The 18,812-nt window shown below is 39.0% G+C and overlaps 2 protein-coding genes across 2 annotated transcripts; one reads left to right on the top strand and one right to left on the bottom strand.

Moving 5' to 3' along the window:
- The first annotated feature begins 1,359 nt into the window (after positions 1–1,359).
- On the top strand, positions 1,360–14,636 carry LOC141333378 (uncharacterized). Its single transcript, XM_073838359.1, has 8 exons — positions 1,360–1,492; positions 2,147–2,171; positions 2,441–4,082; positions 4,371–4,563; positions 5,431–5,578; positions 5,828–5,906; positions 6,195–10,474; positions 12,753–14,636. The coding sequence occupies exons 1-8, from the start codon at positions 1,360–1,362 to the stop codon at positions 13,930–13,932; spliced, it is 7,680 nt and encodes a 2,559-aa protein (XP_073694460.1). The 3' UTR covers positions 13,933–14,636.
- Positions 14,628–17,966, bottom strand: LOC141333377 (uncharacterized). The gene is made up of 3 exons (XM_073838357.1): positions 17,930–17,966; positions 17,149–17,168; positions 14,628–16,214 (listed from the first exon to the last, which is right to left on the bottom strand). The coding sequence occupies exons 1-3, from the start codon at positions 17,964–17,966 to the stop codon at positions 14,748–14,750; spliced, it is 1,524 nt and encodes a 507-aa protein (XP_073694458.1). The 3' UTR covers positions 14,628–14,747.
- Between the last annotated feature and the right edge of the window lie 846 nt (positions 17,967–18,812).

Below are 18,812 nucleotides of genomic sequence, written 5' to 3'. Positions count from 1 at the left end.
GGCATGACCCAATGAATCCACAGACACCAATATATTGATTTTGTGACTATCCGTTCAAAAGTTATAAGCTATTATATGTTTTTTTGCTATCTCATGACCCATAGGTGGCGCTATTTCCAACTTTGGCATGAACCCTCAGACCATGGTGCTAATGAAGCCTGCCAAGTTTCATTTCAATTGATCAAAGTTTGGCAGAGATATAGCCTCTGAACCGATTTTGGGTCAACCTCGTTAACTTTGCGACATCATAACTTTTGAACAAAGATGACTAAAATTTTTTGGCTTAGTTTCTTCTGTTCAGGTCAGTCTAGAGATCATCTGAGCCAAATTTGAGAAGAATTGGATCAATTTTAAAGGAGGAGTAGCCAATAGACTGATTACTGTACTTTTCAAAATGGCCGCTACTGTAATGGGTGGAGTTTTAATGTAAGGTATTCAATGTGATCAGCGTGATGAGAGGAATCATGTCTACTAAGTTTCATTTTTCTAGATTTAGGGGTTCAGGAGTTATTAGCATTTTTATGTTGAATTTTTGGACTAGTGGTGGCGCTATAGAGTTGGTCCTAGGGACTTCAAATTTGGTCAGATTACTATTTATGGTCATGACTATATTTGTGCCAATTTTCATCATTTTGCTTTATTGCGTTCATAGGGCTGCCATAGACTCCCATTGGACGAGCAGAATAATAATAATAAATATAGCTGCAAGCAGCGATTACGGGGCCAAGCCGCCGAACGCAACACGGAATAACAAACAAATCAAAACAGCATAATATTGCACCTCTCTACCACCCTTCACCTCTCTACCCCCTTTCCCCTCTCTACCGCCCTTCACCTCTCTACCCCCTTTCCCCTCTCTACCGCCCTTCAGCTCTCTACCCCCTTTCCCCTCTCTACCGCCCTTCACCCCTCTACCGCCCTTCACCCCTCTACTGCCCTTCACCTCTCTACCCCCTTTCCCCTCTCTACCACCCTTCACCTCTCTACCACCCTTCACCTCTCTACCGTCCTTCACCTCTCTACCACCCTTCACCTCTTTACCGCCCTTCGCCTCTCTACCGCCCTTCACCTCTCTACCGCCCTTCACCCCTTTACCGCCCTTTTGCTTAATAATGATTGGCTTATTTGGATTTAACTTGGAAACTATTAAAAAACATTTAAAAGTTCCCATGGTCAAACACTTGCGACACACTGAATTTGTTGAAATTTTTCAAAGCTTTAGACTTTTGTTTTACACAGCTTGCAAATCATACATTGCGGTTTATTTAATTTTACAGAAACTTGAGTTGTTAAAGGTAGAACTTCAGCGAATGGCTCCAAGTGACAAAACATTATACAAAATTTATGAAGTTGTACTACATGGGATTCGAAACCACAACACAATGTGGTTCAAGCTTTGGAGACAGTGGCTTAACAGACTGTGCCACTCAGTTGACCCACAAGCAACTGGCTCCAGATGAGAGGTCTAGGGGTGAGAATGAGGTGGCCAAAGGTAAGAGTGTTGACAATAAGAATTAGTGCGCATGCTAGCCAATTAATCAACTAGCACATGATATTAATTAGCAGTATATAAGGGAGAGACCATGGGTGGTTGGTTTTTTCTGTTTTCCTACAGCAGGTAAGTTTGTTTTATTACTGTCTGTGTTTGAATTATTACATTTTGATTTTAGTTGTGCATAATTTGCAGAAATATTTACAAACATGTTAATTTTGTTTTTTGTTTGTAAATTTGTACAGTTGGTAAAATGGTTACTTTTTTGAAGCGTTTCCTCTTCATGGTAATTGAGACAGATTTGTCATTATCTTTGATGTGTAATGTAATTCTGAAAGTTGTATGAAGCTGATTTGTTGTGTAATGTTAGAGTTTTTTCTTCTCTGTAAAGTAATTCACAAAAATTGATCACTTCTGATTCAGATTGTTTGCATATCAAATTAACAATTTAATTTACTTTTAGTATTCTCCATTATATTTTCTTGAAACTTGGGGCTGCTTAATGTTTTCTTATTAAGGAGTAGTATAATTCAATTATATAACCGTAATGAATTTACCTGTGTAAAGTTTTTTTTTTTATTAGTGAAATGTTACAATTGAAAATATTGATTATGCATACTTGACAATACTTTCTTCTTTTTATGTGTTCTGCAGAATTGATAAAAGGGTGTAACTTGAGGTAACATTCATGTTTTGTGTATATATAGTGTATTTATGCATATATATATATATATATATATATATGTATATGTGTGTGTGTGTGTGTGTGTGTGTGTGTATGCATACATACATGCATGCATACATACATACATACATACATACATACATGCATACATACATACATACATACATACATAAATTTGTTTTTATATACCGTATTGAGTGTTTTATACAACTGCCAAATTTAAGTCATGCAAGCATACATAATCTTCTTGCATGTCTCTACAGATGCCACGGCCCAAGAAAAGGTCCCGGATTGCCAAGAGGCTATATGCACAACGTTGTGCAAACACAGAGGTTCGGCCACTTCCTCTTAAAAAAAATGGCAGAGGTTCGGCCACTTCCTCTTAAAAAAATGGCAGAGGTTCGGCCACTTCCTCTTAAAAAAATGGCAGAGGTTCGGCCACTTCCTCTTAACAAATTGGCAGAGGTTCGGTCGCCTCCTCTGAATAAAAAGGCACAGGGGACATCGTTCCCCTTTAACAACCAGGGGACATCGTTTCCCTTTACTGAGAGGACATCGCTTCCTCTTTACCAAAGAACATCGCACCCTCAAATCCAGGGGACATCGCTTCCTCTGGTGGAGGATATGCAGGTTCTTTTGGCAGAGGTTCGGCCGCTTCCTCTTGAAAAAATGGCAGGGGTTCCGCCGCTTCCCCTTAAACAAATGGCCCAGGGGACATCGTTCCTTCTGGAAAGAGGACCTGTGTTACCTTTTTTGAAAAACAATGAGACAATTGAGACAAATGAGAAACATGAGACAAACGAGACAAACCTGAAAAAAACTAGACAAAAAACAAAAAATGTAACTTCTATGAAACTTGATGATAATGCTTTGAATGTTTCCACTGCATTTTGTGAATTTCCACAGAAACCAGTGCTGAAAGGTTCTTTTCATCAAGGTGATGCCCGCTTTGGAAATTCACGCAACAGACAATGTGGAGCCATCAGTCTGACAGCTGTGCTGGAAAGCAAGGTGAAGAACGTGCTGACGTGGACAACACAAGATTTGGACGGTGTATTGGTAGCTGGAACACACCTTTACGAGTCTTTAAGAAACCAAGGTAACATACGTGATCGTGAAGTCAGAGGGAGGAATTACATTGCAGTACATGAGTTACCAAGGAGACATGTGCTGGGTAATACTGTATTTTACATTGAGTACACTGAGTCTCTAACTGGTTTTGTTAATGTCAATGAGTACAATGACTATGATGCAACCATAAGCAATGTGGCCATGCCGCTTGATGTAGCATTTCAGCAAGCTCTACTGAATGTTGATGCCGTCCTTTTAACTATTTGTGCAAATACATCTGCAGTGATTAAGGAGGGGTCATGGTATGCCGTTGTTGACTCTCATGCTATCCAAACAGAGACGAGTTGCATTACTTATCACAGAACCATAGAGTCTTTGTACGAATATGTTAATGACATGGCACAAATATTTGGGGAACCTGAGCCACCATTTGAGATAACTGGAGTTTTTGTTTATGCAGATGCAGAAATTTCTGATCTACTGGAAGAAGCAGGCTGCAGCAGTTTTCAATGTTCTTCTGGTAAAGCCCTTTATAGTGAAGTCTTAAAACGTACACCTAAGGTATGTGAACCTGTGAAGACTGAGCTAAGGATGTCTGATTTTCAAGTGCCTGTGAATGAAGTTGCGAACACAAGAAGCACTAACTTTCCAATGCAGACAGCATGTAATGTGTTGCCAGGTAAAGTGAAAAGGGGAAGGGGAAAAAAGCAGACTGGAGTTTTGATTTATGCAGATGCAAAACTTTCTGATCCATTGGAAGAAGCAGGTGGCAGCAGTTTTCAATGTTCTTCTGGTAAAGCCCTTTATAGCGAAGTCTTAAAACGTACACCTAAGGTATGTGAACCTGTAAAGACTGAAGCCAGTAATGTGTTGCCAAGTAAAGGTAAGAGGGGGAAGGAAAAAAAGCAGAATGAGCTTTCAGATAAACAGATTACAAAATCACATGCTGAAACCATTGTAACTACCTCAATGATACAAACGAACGTTTTGCAAAATATTTTACCAAATGATTCAAAAACAACCAAGCAAAACAAAAGCAGTCTCAATGACTTCCCAAAGGCAACCTCTCTAACATCTGACACTGTTCTAAATGAATTAACTCCAATAAATATATTTCCACAGAATCCAGTGTTGAAAGGTACTTTTCATCAAGGTGATGCCCGCTTTGGAAATTCACGCAACAGACAATGTGGTGCCATCAGTCTGACAGCAGTGCTGAAAAGCCAGATGAAGAACGTGCTGACATGGACAACACAAGATTTGGACAGTGTATTGGTTGCTGGAACACACCTTTACGAGTCTTTAAGAAACCAAGGTAACATACGTGATCGTGAAGTCAGAGGGAGGAATTACATTGCAGTACATGAATTACCAAGGAGACATGTGCTGGGTAATACTGTATTTTACATTGAGTACACTGAGTCTCTAACTGGTTTTGTTAATGTCAATGAGTACAATGACTATGATGCAACCATAAGCAATGTGGCCATGCCGCTTGATGTAGCATTTCAGCAAGCTCTACTGAATGTCGATGCCTTCCTTTTAACTATTTGTGCAAATACATGTGCAGTGATTAAGGAAGGGTCATGGTATGCCGTTGTTGACTCTCATGCTATCAAAACAGAGACGAGTTGCGTTACTTATCACAGAACCATAGAGTCTTTGTACAAATATGTTAATGACATGGCACAAATATTTGGCGAACCTGAGCCACCGTTTGAGATAACTGGAGTTTTTGTTTATGCAGATGCAAAAGTTTCTGATCCATTGGAAGAAGCAGGCTGCAGCAGTTTTCAATGTTCTTCTGGTAAAGCCCTTTATAGCGAAGTCTTAAAACGTACACCTAAGGTATGTGAACCTGTGAAGACTGAGCTAAGGATGTCTGATTTTCAAGTGCCTGTGAATGAAGTTGCACACACAAGAAGCACTACAGCATGTAATGTGTTGCCAGGTAAAGCGAAAAGGGGAAGGAAAAAAAAGCAGACTGAATTCTCTGATGAGCAGGTTACAAAATCACATGTTGAAACAGTTGTAACCGATGACATAATTATCACTGATGTTTCAGTTCCAGACATATTTTTTTGTCCTTTAACTCTTAAAGATCAGCAAGCCTTATGTGAGCTCATACTAATGACGAATGATAACACTGACTGTAATGTCATAAACTTTGGTCCAATTGCAGGTCCATGTCAGACAAAGACTATTAAACCAGATGGAAACTGCTTCTTCAGATCGTTGGCATATGCGATATGTGGAAATGAGGACAAGCACTTGAAGATTCGCCGTGCAGCTGTCAAACATCTGAAAATGAATACTTCGCTATTTGAGAGGTACTTAAGAAATGAATATTCTTCGGTAGAGGATTATTTGACACGATCTAGAATGTTTTATTCTGGCACGTGGGTGACAGAAATTGACATATTCGTTTCGGCTGATCTTCTTAAAACCACCATAATGACTTTTAATGATGGCCGATGGAATGCACACAAACCTACCGGAGACGTATGTACACAGAATGCCATTTATTTGAAACATTGTAATGGTAATCATTATGAAGTTTTGACTTGTGTTAAGCACAGAGATCTGGATGTTTGTTCGGGAGTATGTGGAAATGCAGTGTCAAATGCGGTCAGCAAGCCATGTCTGCGTAAAAGAAAGGTAAGCGATGCTGCAGAATGTCCTCCAGCCAAAAGACATCGGGAAAGATATTGCAACGACAGTGAGTACAGGCTAAATAAACTAAAGTACCAGAAATCAAAATACTGCAGTGATAAAAATTACAGGGAGAAAAAATTGGAAGCTGTTCGTAGTAATTATCAGAAAAATTCTGAGGTTCGTTTGTCAAAGTGTGAACGTTCTAAGACTAAGTACTCAAGCAATATTCAGTTTCAAAAACGTGTTTGCCAGTATTCTCGATTGAAATATAAATATAATGTCTCTTTTCAGGCAAATGTATGCAAGTATTCCAAGAAAAAATATCTGCAAAACATGGCCTTTAAAGCAAGAGTATGTGAGTATTCCAAGAAAAAATATCGACAAAATCTGGCTTTTAAAGCAAGAGTATGTAAGTATTCTATTAGGAAATACCATGAAGATGTGAAATTCCGTAAGAGTAAAATACAAAAAGGTTGTGAAATGTATGCAAGAAAGAAAGAACAAAAAGACATTGATGTTGCTATTAATTATTTCAGACAAGAAGTTCGTAATGGTCCAGAGTTTGTATGCTGTGTCTGTCACCGTTTACTTTTCAGAAAGCAGGTTATTGAATGCAAAACAGAATGCTATGAAGACAAAGGAGAGAAAATTGCTGTTTTGGGTAAAAAATGTATCACAACCAGTTATGTGCATGTTTGTGATGAAAAGTGTGACCAATCTTCTGCTTATTCCTCAGGGTGTAAATTATGGATTTGTCTAACTTGTCATCGAAAAATCCTTTCTGGAAGACTGCCCGAAGAGAGTGTTGCCAACAATATGCAATTGGTGGATATTCCAAATCAACTGAAATGTCTCAACTCATTGGAACAACATCTTGTTGCACGCAACATTCCTTTTATGAAATTGCTCTGCCTTCCTCGTGGTAAACAACATGGATGTCATGGACCTGTAGTGTGTGTTCCAGTAAATACCACAGATGTGTCAAATATCCTTCCACGCAATGAATGTGATGACAAGATGATAAGGCTCAAACTGAAACGCAAGTTAACCTACAAAGGGCATTATGAGTACAAGTATGTTCACACTGATCGTATTAGAAATGCTCTGAAATATTTGATCAGGTTCAATAAGTGGTTCAGTGATGTGGAGATTAACGAGCAGTGGATCAACTCTTTGAATGAACCGGAAGGGAATGTTGTTAATGAAATGGAGGAACAAGATGTAGTTGAGATGACTGACGAAAATGATCTTGATGAGCAGCCAGAAGAAGACTTGACCTACATCAAAGAGCAAAGTGGACTTTTATCAGACACATCATTACAACCTGTGGATATTGGTTCCGAAGTAATTGATCAGCATTTCCAGGATGTGTTAAATGTGGCACCTGCTGAAGGTAACAGTCCTGTTACAATGTTATCTGATAAATCCAATGAAGCTAAATGTTTCCCAGTTCTCTATCCAGCTGGTGGTCCAACTTTTCATGATAAGAGGGAGGTCAAAATTACGTTGTCACGATACTTAAATGCAAGAATCCTCAATGCAGATGGACGATTTGCACGGAGCACGGACTTTATTTTCTATGCCCAGTATTTGTCGGAGCTTCATCAAGTTGTGTCTAATGTTTCAATTGCTTTACGTAAAGGATCTGACAAGAGTTTGCTGACCGAAGTAACACCGGATATGCTAACAAACCCAGAATCTTTGTCTAAAATATTGAATTTTGACGAAGGATACAAGTTTTTGAGACCAATTCGTGGAACGCCACCATATTGGCAATCTACTCAAAAAGACCTTTTTGCACTCATAAGACAGCTGGGCATTCCAACATTCTTTGCATCTTTTAGTTCTGCAGATCTCAGATGGCCTGAAATTACTAGCACCATACTCGGACAAGAAGGAAAAAATCTAAATGCAGGTGAGCTTGACTGGTCTGAGAAATGTGGACTGATTCGACGAAACCCAGTTACTGCAGCACGGATGTTTGATCACAGATGGCACTGTTTTCTGAGAGATGTAATCATGTCTTCAGCTCAGCCGATTGGTAAGATATTAGATTACTTTTATCGTGTAGAGTTTCAACAACGTGGATCTCCTCATGTTCATTGCCTGTTTTGGGTTGAAAATGCACCAAAGTTAAATGAAGATAATGAAGACAATGATGCTATGGTTGCCAGTTTTATTGATCATTACATCACTTGTGAGATCCCAAGAGAAGATGATACTGAACTGTTTGAGACGGTCAACGGTGTTCAGAAACACAGTGTCAGACATTCAAAGACGTGTCGCAAGAAAAAGACTGTCTGCAGATTTAATTTTCCAAGACCCCCATCTAACCGTACCTTTATTACCAGAGGCGGTGGTCAAGATGATTTGAAAAGTAGTGGTGGAAGAGATGCTGCAAGTACAATTTTAAAGAAGGTAAGAAGTGCATTAACCAATTCTGATATACATTATGATTCAACAAATGCATTTTTTGAATCTATTGGCATTAATCAGACTCTCTTTGAAAAGGCATACAAGCAGTGTTCCAAAAAGAAAACTGTTGTACTAAAAAGAAGTCCAAAAGACGTCTGGGTGAACCAGTATAATAAACATTTACTGCGTGCCTGGCAAGGAAACATGGATATCCAGTATGTCACAGATGCTTACTCTGTAGTGGTTTACATTATCAGCTACATCACAAAAGCAGAACAAGAAATGGGACTATTGCTGCAACGTGCACAAAACGAAGCCATGAATGGAAATCTCGAAGTAAGATCATCACTAAAAATGCTTGGGAGCGTGTATCTGCACAACAGAGAAATTTCTGCTCAAGAGGCAGTGTACCGACTGACCGGCATGCACTTGAAGGAATGTTCTCGTAAAGTTCAATTTATTCCAATTGGATTGAATCCTGTAAAGATGAGTTTGCCTCTTCGTGTTCTCCAAAAGAAAGATGATCAATCTGCAGAAGAAACCACCTTTTGGATGACAAATCTGGTTGACAGGTACAAGAATAGGCCAAACACTCATGAGTTTGAGATTCAGTGTCTTGCAGGTTTTTGCTCTGAAAACAGGATATTGTCAAAATCAGAGGTTTCTTCCAAAAAAAAGTCCTCGGAAGACAAGGTGATTAAGCTTAACAACAACTGTGGTTATATGATGAAGAGAACTCGAACTGCACCTGCAGTTGTCAGGTATCCAAGATTTTCCCCAACAAAAGATCCTGAGAAGTACTATCATTCATTGTTACAACTTTTCTTACCACATTACGAAGACCACCAACTCAAGCCTGAGAATTTTACTACTTATGAGGAATTCTACAAGAGCGGTGCTGTAAAATATGAAGGTAATGTGACAAAAGTAAAATGTATTGTTGATGCTAATCGAGCACTGTTTGAAAAGGAAAGTGACAAAATGGATCAAGCTAAACAGCTGTTGGAACAGGGTGTTGATTTGGAGGATGCTTGGGCTGCATTGTGTCCTGAAACTGAAAAGGAACGTCATGAATGCATACAACTAAGGAAGAGTAATGTAATTCCTGATGAAGATGATTCTGGTGAGTCTAATATTCCAGATCTTGTCGCTTGCCCTCGAAATCCATACACTATTGAAACCAACCATGCTGGGATGTCTAGAGGTGAGGCGTTACATTTACTAAGATCATTAAATGTACAACAATCTGCAGTATTTTACAAAGTGCGGAAATGGTGTCTAGAAAAACTTCGTGGAGAAAACCCTGAACCATTTCACTTGTTTGTTACTGGTGGAGCAGGCACAGGGAAAAGCCATTTAATCAAAGCAATATACTATGAATCATCAAGGCTTTTATCACAGCTGTCTGAAAACCCTGACGATAGAAGTGTGATTCTAACGGCAAGCACTGGAGTGGCAGCATTCCAAATTGGTGCTACGACTGTCCACAACAGTTTTTCCATAGGTGCTAATGTCAAACTGCCATATCAGCCCCTAAGTGATGACAAAATCAATTCACTGCGTGCAAAAATGGGATGTTTGCAGATTCTTATTATTGATGAGGTGTCTATGGTTGACCATCACCTTTTGTCATATGTTCATGGGAGATTGAGACAAATTAAGCAAACTGGTGACTACTCTGTTTTTGGAAAGGTAAGTTTGGTATGTGTTGGCGATTTTTATCAGCTTCCACCTGTCAAAGGAATTCCACTGTATGTTGACACAAAAGGAGTGAATCTTTGGGAGAACAACTTTGAAATTGCTGAGCTAACCCAAGTTGTCAGGCAACAAAATACGTCTTTTGCTGAAATGTTGAATCGTCTTCGAGTTCATAAAAAGAAGGAAACTCTAAGCCCAAGCGACATTAACATGTTGAAGCAACAAGAAACAGGAGAAGAATGTGATGCTATTCATATATTTCCTACAAATGCTCAGGTTGATAAATACAACATTCAGAAACTTAATGAGTGTTGTCCTGAGGCAATCACTATTCGAGCTAGAGATTTTGTGAAAAATCCAGAAACTGGAAGAATGGAAGCAAAAGTTGGATTTCATGCAAAAGTTTTCAACTCCTGTTTGGACAAATTTGTTTCCCTGGGTGTTGGAGCAAGAGTGATGTTAACCCTCTGGGGCCCAAGGGTGTTTTGGGGCCCTGAAGAAGTTTTGACATGCCTTGACATTTGTGCTTTTTTCAGTATGTTAAAAACATATTAATATCCTAAATCTAAATACATTGTATTTAGCACAAATTGGACTACAAAAATATGTAAGCAACATGAATGTACACTTTTAAGTTTTTGAGAAAACAATGTTTATGCGTGCATTTTGAAAAACTAAATTTTTGAAGTCACTGAAATAAGGTCATCTAACACATACAGAATATTTATTCTCGGGACTTTCGAGAATTGGATGTGGTAGGCTTGGTTTTTTTCTACCAAATGATGTGAAAATCATCTAGTTCACTTGTTTTCACAAAACAGTATATAGATTTAAATTTTTGAAGACACTTTTTGTTTAGAATGGCTGTATGCGAGAAGGCGTGAATGATCATGAATAATGCTGTGATTTACACCTGAGAAGACAAAGACCTGCATAATGAGCCGCATAATGAGCCATTCAGTCGGATGTTGACTGAGAGGAAACAACAGAAAGAATAAAGGAAAAATGAAAGGACAAAATAAATATATATTTAGTTTGAAGCGTATTTTGAATATATTTAACTATCACACAAAATAACTTGTCTTTCACTTGTGAGTGCAGTTAAACTTTTTATTAGGATCAAAAGTAATAAACAACACAGAAGTCAAGATGTCGAGGGTGCAATATCCAAATCACTTGCAGGAAACTTTAACACAGGAAAACGGGGAACAGCAGAAACTGCAAAGAAAACAAGTAGATGTGAGCAACACAATGATCTGACAAAGACAGAGCTAACATGGAGAAAACACATACACTACCAGCCAAACTTTTTATTATTAAAATTTTTTTTTTTTTTTTTTTTAAGTGAGCAGTTTTTTTTACATAGTAAACCTATTTCACAAAATTAGATAATTATTTTTCTTTAAAAAAGTACCTTTGACTGGTAGTGTATAGCATAGGCGTATAACAGTTAGGTGCAAATAAAACAGTGTGAGATAAATACAGGTGTAAGGTTTGTAATGAAGTGATACAGGAGAAACCACACATCTTCTACCTTTCATACAGATTACTTAAAAAGAGAATAGTAGTTTTTTATTTGAATTGGTTTATGTAAAAGTAAACATTTCAAGCTTTCTACAAGTAAATGCATTATGTCTGTGAGGCACGTAATCACTTAGATTTAGGTTTCATGCACGTTAGTTTCATTTATGTGTCTGTGAAAAGATATAACAGAGACAGTGAAGGCAGAGCGTGCCCTGACTGTTTTCTTATTTTCATAAAAGCACAGTGTATACAAATAAAAATATACCCTCTACAGTTTCGAATGATGTATTGGTTGTATTTGTACGATCAAAACTGACGGAGAATTTTACATTCTTTTCGGAGTTATTACAAAAGCGTGCCTCAAACGCCAGCGCGTTTTTCGACCAAAGTTGAAACATCCTGTCATCATGAGACATTTAGATGCAGTGAAATGAAACATACTTTATAATGTTTCACTTACTGTAGTCAGGAAATACAGTTGGCAAAAAGTCTTAACTGGTAAAATGTGTGCACATTCTGTCACAGTAACAACTTACAAATATAAAAGAAAAAAACTTACTTGTGTAAATATCTCATCTGCTGGTTCACACCATGTCTCATTTAATGTTCATCTTCTGAAGTAAGTTTTATTCCTGACAGCCCGTCTTCTTCCAGAAAGAACTAACTTGAAAGAAAAGAAACTGCTTTCTCCTTTGTTTACCGTGATGTGGGCGTCTACTTTTGGCGCGGCGCCCTCACGTGGACGATTTGAATATGAAAAGATCGAATCGCTCTTGGGCGTGATCTAATTAAAACTAATGAAGCAGACAAGAGAGACTGGACATCGTGTTGGTTTCATACGGATTACTTTATCACAGAATATTTGATTTCAATAAACATTACTTTATTTGAAAGTATAGATATCAAGCTTTCTCTAGACATATTGCTCATGTCTCTGTGTTGTGTATTGGCTGAGTTATAGTCTATTTTAATGACGCGTTTCTGAATGAAGATCACGGAGATCAACGCGGCAGACAGCACACCCTTTTTGTTTTCTTTATTTTGTAAAATCAGAATATTTTTTTGGTTTTGTGAGTATATACAAATAAAAGTAGACCCTTTACAGATTCGATTGATGTACTGCTTTTATCTGTACAATCAGAGATGACAGAGTAATTGAAGTTCCTTTTGGGAAACTGCCACAAAACGCGTATACGCGTGTTTGGACCCCAGGGGGTTAAAGAAAAATGTTGATGTTTCTGATGGACTTGTCAATGGAGCCTTCGGCACAGTTGTCCACATAAGCAAAAAACAGGATGATGACGAGGATGATGATGATGATGATTACTTCCCATCAGCTATTCATGTGGAATTTGATGATCCAAATGTTGGTAAAAATCAGAGATCAAAGCAACGACAGAAATATTTGCCAAATTCCACTGTTATTGAAGTGGAAGAAGATCAAGTCACAAACAGTGGTGGATTAAGACGTCAGTTTCCACTGCGATTGGCGTGGGCATGCACTGTTCACAAAGTGCAAGGACTCACAGTGGATAAAGCTGTTGTCTCCCTTGACAAAATATTTGCTCCGGGACAAGCATATGTTGCACTGAGTCGAGTGAGAACCCTGGAAGGACTAATAATTAATAACTTCAAGGAGTCTGCCATATATTGTAATGAGAAAATTGAGTCCGCTATGAAAAACATGCCTCGATTGACTTTGGAAAATCAGAGTTTCATGAAGACACCTGGTATGTTTACAATTGCTCTTCATAATGTACAAAGTCTTCCAGCTCATGTTCAAGATATGCAAGTTCATGGACAGCTAATGAATGCGGATTGTATCTGTTTGACTGAAACCTGGCTAAAAGTTGACGAGGACATACAGATACCAGGATTTGTTTTTAAGAGCAATCCGAGAGCTAACTGTTATGACAACAGCACTCCACTTTTTGCCAATTTAAAACAACAAAGAGGAGGAGGAGTTGGAATATTCTGTTCTGAAAACGTTCCTTTTAATGTTATCATTCCAGAACCTTGCAACTTAGAATGTCTATACTTTGCTGTTCCACATACAAGTCTTAATGCTGCTTTTCTGTACAGGCCTAATTCATATCCACTTGACATGTTTCGACAAAATATGTTGCATGTTATTGATGAGTTGGAGAAACATCCAGGACAGAAAGTAATTCTGGGAGACTTCAACGAGGACATCTTAACATCATCTACAATTAGAGCATTAATGGAACTACATGGATATGGTCAACATGTGCAACATCCTACAACTGAGAAAGGTACGCTGATAGACCATGTCTATGTTAAAGATGCAGAAAATATTTCCGTTGAGATTGTGCAAACATATTACAGTTACCATCAAGCAGTAATTATTTCAATTAGTAGTGACATGTACTGAAACCAGTATAACTGCAATATATTTTCTTTTCTGTGCCCTTGCTGTGCAATGTTCACTCTGAGATTCCAACTGACATACAACTGGACAAAGCGTACAACTTGAAGGTCTGTTCTTTGACTAATTATAGCTAAATGAATATCTCCTATTGTGATCTGTCAGTTAAATCATAAACTGAATCTATATGTTATCAATGAATTTCTATCTAGAGATCATCAGTTTTATGCATGCAACACAATGTAATGCGAAAAATGTATCACTGTATTTTCTGTTCTGTTTTTCTGTCCACACCATGTGGACACCTGAGATTTCAAGATTCACAAAGTCCAGTTAATCAAGACCCTCATTCAAACCAGTGATCATCATTCACAATCCTACATCTCCCATAATTGCTCTTCTTTCTTGAGGTGATAAGCTTCATCCAGCCAAGGTAATGGTGGTTCCTAATTTGTATCCAGCTTTATGCTTAGATTTTCTTAAATTTTAAAAGATGTATTTTCTAGTTAACTGACTTGATTACTAAAGTATTTTATTAATCTAATTTCAGTCATATGCTATGCCATCTGAACAATACTGCCTGCATTCATTCCTCCAGTTGTCTCCTAATACATCACAATTAAGTCAACAGAACAACATAAAAAGAGTCAAGATTTACTGAAGTCTACAGATTTTAGATACACCGTCTGGTGCACCTGGACATATCATCAGTGATGTAACCTAGGATCACGGGGGGTTTCGGGTCTTTCAACAATCAGACCCCCTCCCCTAGGCGACCCAGCCGGGGTGATCAGGTCCCAGCTTATGTCCAGGTAGCGCTACTACCCTACACGCCATACCTCTCCTCTCCTGATCCACAGCCACCTTGATGCTACTTCTGCAGCATCAGTGGCCAACTTGATGGCCCTTCGCTGGCTTGCCCCTGTGATGCCAAGCATTTTGTAGGCCCTGCAAAGGGATTGGCCCACAAACCCTCGACATCCCACTTCGACGGGTTGGCATATTGCCCGCCACCCATTGCTCCGGCAACCCTCCACAAGCTGGGAGTACTTTGCCCTCTTTCTTTCATTGGCCTCCTCCATACGGTCTTCCCAAGGCACTGTGAGCTCCAAGATAATTACCTGCTTGGAGGCCTCTGAGGTGAGCACAATGTCTGGCCTTAATGTTGTTATAGCAACTGTCTCAGGGAACTTCAGCTGCTTGCCCAGATCAACTGACAGCTCCCAGTCACGCGCCGTTGCCAACAGGCCAGAGGAGGTGCCCCGGGCAGCTGGTGTTGACTTCTCCCCAGCTCTGAGAAAAGCTGTGGTCTTCATTGGGTGGAGGCTCTTGCTGTGGCTAATTCCACTGCAGATAGAATCCACTACAGCTTTTAGGACCTGGTCATGCCGCCAGCGGTAACACCCTTCGCCCAAGGCTTTTGGACAGCAGCTCAGGATGTGTTCCAACGTTCCTCTCCGCTGGCAGAGGGGACATGCTGGTGTCTCCACCATTCCCCAGGAGAAGAGGTTGGATGGACTTGGCAACACGTCATAGACAGCCTGGATCAGGAATTTTATCCTGTAGGGTTCAGCCTTCCACAGCTCAGTCCATGTGACTTTGCGCTCCACTGTTTGCTCCCATCTTGTCCAGGCGCCCTGTTGCCGCATCCCAGCCATCTGGCAAGCTCGCTTCTCCTCAACTCCTGCACGCACCTCCTCCAGAATCAGCGACCTCCTCTCCTTCCCTTCCGCCTTGTCATAGCGGGGATTTCTTCTGCTGCCCAGGCCAGCTCTCCCCTGTGCCACTGAGCCCACCAACACCTTTTGCCGTAGCCTTGACTCTGCGTCGTCAGGCGCCACGGCAGCCCTCCACTTCCGCCCTGTCCTGACCTCAATCCCAGCCTGGGCAACCTTTGGATCACTGGAATCCCGATACTGTAGGACCTCCCTGGACCGCGTCACCATGAACTCCTCGCTCAGGCTGCTCATGGGAAGCTTCAGCTTGTTGTTCCGCCCATATAGAGCGATGCTGCTCAGGCTTCGAGGAAGTCCCAGCCACCTGTGCAGAAACCTGCTGATCCTCATCTCAAAGCTTTCCACTGTTGAAATGGGGACTTCATACACCAGGAGGGGCCATAGGATCCGAGGTAGAATACCATGCTGGTAAATCCAGGCCTTGAACTTGCCAGGAAGGCTAGACTTGTCCACCACGGCCAGCCAGGCCTCCAGGTCTTGGTTGGTCGCTTTTATGGAAGCTGCGTCTCGCAGGCTGCACTTGAAGACCTTCCCCAGGCTCTTCACAGGTTCCTACAAAGGTAAGTTGACTCAGGTGTGCCTGGTTACATTAAAATATGTTATTAGATTTCAAATGGAAAATGTTAAAGGCATTGTTAAATTCATTGGCTATATGCAAGAAACCGCATGGAAAGTAATCTTTTCAGACATATGAAATGCACTGAAGTCATTACCCCCCCCCCCCCCCAAACAAGAGATTCTATACTTTATAGAACACAACATTCTATAATAATTCATTTAATGAATAAAATGACTAATACATTTCTAAATGTAGTATTGTAATGTCTGCTTGAATTGACTAATTTTTTCATGCACTGTTTCATTTACTAACAATACATTTGTAGGTTTATGCATCAAAACTCAGTAACTACTGTCCTCTACCATCAAAAGGTAAGTGTACAGATATCTACATTTAAATGCAATTTTTTTTCTTCTGTTCTAACAATCCATTAATATTTTCAGATTTCTGCAACATACTTATAACTTCCTCCTTATCCGTTATGTAATTCTCTGCTCCATGTGCTTTTTTTGTAAAGATGCACACACGATAAAAAAAGGTAAATGTAATTGTATAATGTCTACAAAACATGATTTGACCAATTTCTTCAAGCACTGTTTCACCTACTAACCATACATTTTCAGGATTTGGCTACAAAATTCAATAACTACTGTCCACTACCCTCAAAAGGTGAGTGTACAGATAATGTGTACATTTAAATGCAAAATGTTTTTTGTGGAAACCGTTTATTAAGCAGTTAATGTTCAATGAAAATAATTTTAGATTTCTGCAATGCACTCGACGTGGAACATACGTCCTTATCTATTGTCTGCTTCTCTGCTCCATGATTTTTTATTTTATTTTAAGCACACAACTGATAAAAATCCATTATGTTTTCACAGATTTCTGTAGTGCCCTGAAGGCTTAACTTCTTATGCCCTTACTGACATTGTTTGCTCCATGAACTCCTATAAAGAAGCACACAATACACATGATATAAAGGTAACTGTAATAGTCGGCTTAATTTTTTCAGAGTTGATATGCTTCCCTTCAAGGATTAATTAACCTAGAGTACACTTTCCGATTTATGCTACAAATCTGTAACTACAGTCATAATCAGAGCTCCGCCAACTTCTGTAAATGTCAAATGCTGACAAAACTGAAAACTGTTGATATGTATTTGTTGCAAACTGTTTTAAACTCCTTTTTTTTTTTTTTTTTTTCATCAAGCTGTTCATGCATGCCCTCCCCCCCCCCCAGATTTCTAAAATGCACTGCAGTCATAACTGCAAAGAAGCATCTTACACCCATGATGTGATCCATGAAGACCCATGAGCTTCTCAGCTGTATGGAAGCTCAAAACTTGGAAAAAGGTAGAATAAAATATACTTTATGGTTATTAATCAGATGCTGACATTATTTGACTTAATTTATTGATTTTTTCCTTTCTTACAGTGAAGACAAACCCATTGTCAACTTTTAACTACTACAACTATCAACATTTCAGAAAAAGTCCCCACTAAACTCTTAATTGACGCAGGCGGTCAATAGCCAAAGTTATTTCAGAAATTAATACATAATCACAAGCATAACACTATTATACATAAAATATTGGTTGGATGGCTTGTATTATATTTAGCCTATGTCGAGTAAATTTTGATATGTGCCAGCCAATGGAGGATGGCTTGCCCCTGCTGAGTCTGGTTCCTCCCAAGGTTTCTAACTATACCACTCTGCTGATGATGCTCCACCACCACTCGGCCCATGATGCTGCTCTTCACTAATTTAGGGAGATTTTCCTTGCCAATTTCAATTTCTGGCTTGCTCTCTGTGGCATTAAGGCACAATATTTTTATTTTTATTGTAAACTGAATAAAGTCATTGTAAAAAATATAAATAATAATAAATACTTTATGGATTAAAATTTACTTTTGTCTTTGTTGACATGCATTTCCATTTACTCTATCAGTGTTCTGGTTATGGTTCAAATATTTTATTGTACACCACAGAATTAAAAATTCTGTTTCTGGACAATGACAAATGTGACTTTGTCTGGTTCAATATAATACAATAATATAAAAATAACACAATTTTTACAATGTTTTAGAAGTTATAAGTGTTTTTGTTCGAATTGTTATATCTCTGAAGAAGTAGGTGGCCCTGTCTTCAAACTTCTGAGGTACCTCCAAGACATTGTGTTAATTATGTCATGTGATTTTTGTGCAGAAGTGTCAAATGGTTTAAAAATGTAACTTGTCAAATTTCAAAAAGGCAGACACATGGTTCAGTCGATCCCGGCATAATTGATATCCTCAGATTCGGCATGAATTAATCCGCAGACTGACTGTTCAAAAGTTAAGAACTTTTTTTTTTTTTTTTTGGTATTACACAACCCATAGGTGGTACTGTACTCAACTTTGGTATCGACCCTCAGACCATGGTGCTGATGAAGCATGCAAAGTTTTAATAGTTTTTTAGTATAGTTTTAGTTTTATTGACAGTTAAGGGCTTAAACTCAAACTTAGCATGCTCTCCACCTGACTGCTCTACTGCACTTCCTTTCTCTGCCCTTTTGCCTAATAATGATTGGCTTATTTGGATTTAATTTGGAA

Source organism: Garra rufa, chromosome 4 (assembly GCF_049309525.1).
Source record: "Garra rufa chromosome 4, GarRuf1.0, whole genome shotgun sequence".
Classification (NCBI taxonomy): domain Eukaryota; kingdom Metazoa; phylum Chordata; class Actinopteri; order Cypriniformes; family Cyprinidae; genus Garra; species Garra rufa.
This window is presented reverse-complemented; position numbering and strand designations above follow the sequence as displayed.

Coding starts and splice junctions, on each gene's coding strand:
- LOC141333378 (XM_073838359.1), top strand. CDS start 1,360: ATGGGATTCGAAACCACAACACAATGTGGTTCAAGCTTTGGAGACAGT. Junction 1,493..2,146: donor TGAGAATGAGGTGGCCAAAG/GTAAGAGTGTTG, acceptor TGTGTTCTGCAG/AATTGATAAAAGGGTGTAAC. Junction 2,172..2,440: donor ATAAAAGGGTGTAACTTGAG/GTAACATTCATG, acceptor ATGTCTCTACAG/ATGCCACGGCCCAAGAAAAG.
- LOC141333377 (XM_073838357.1), bottom strand. CDS start 17,966: ATGGGCCGAGTGGTGGTGGAGCATCATCAGCAGAGTG. Junction 17,169..17,929: donor GGAGCATCATCAGCAGAGTG/GTATAGTTAGAA, acceptor GCTTCTTTATAG/GAGTTCATGGAGCAAACAAT. Junction 16,215..17,148: donor GAGTTCATGGAGCAAACAAT/GTCAGTAAGGGC, acceptor TTACCTTTGTAG/GAACCTGTGAAGAGCCTGGG.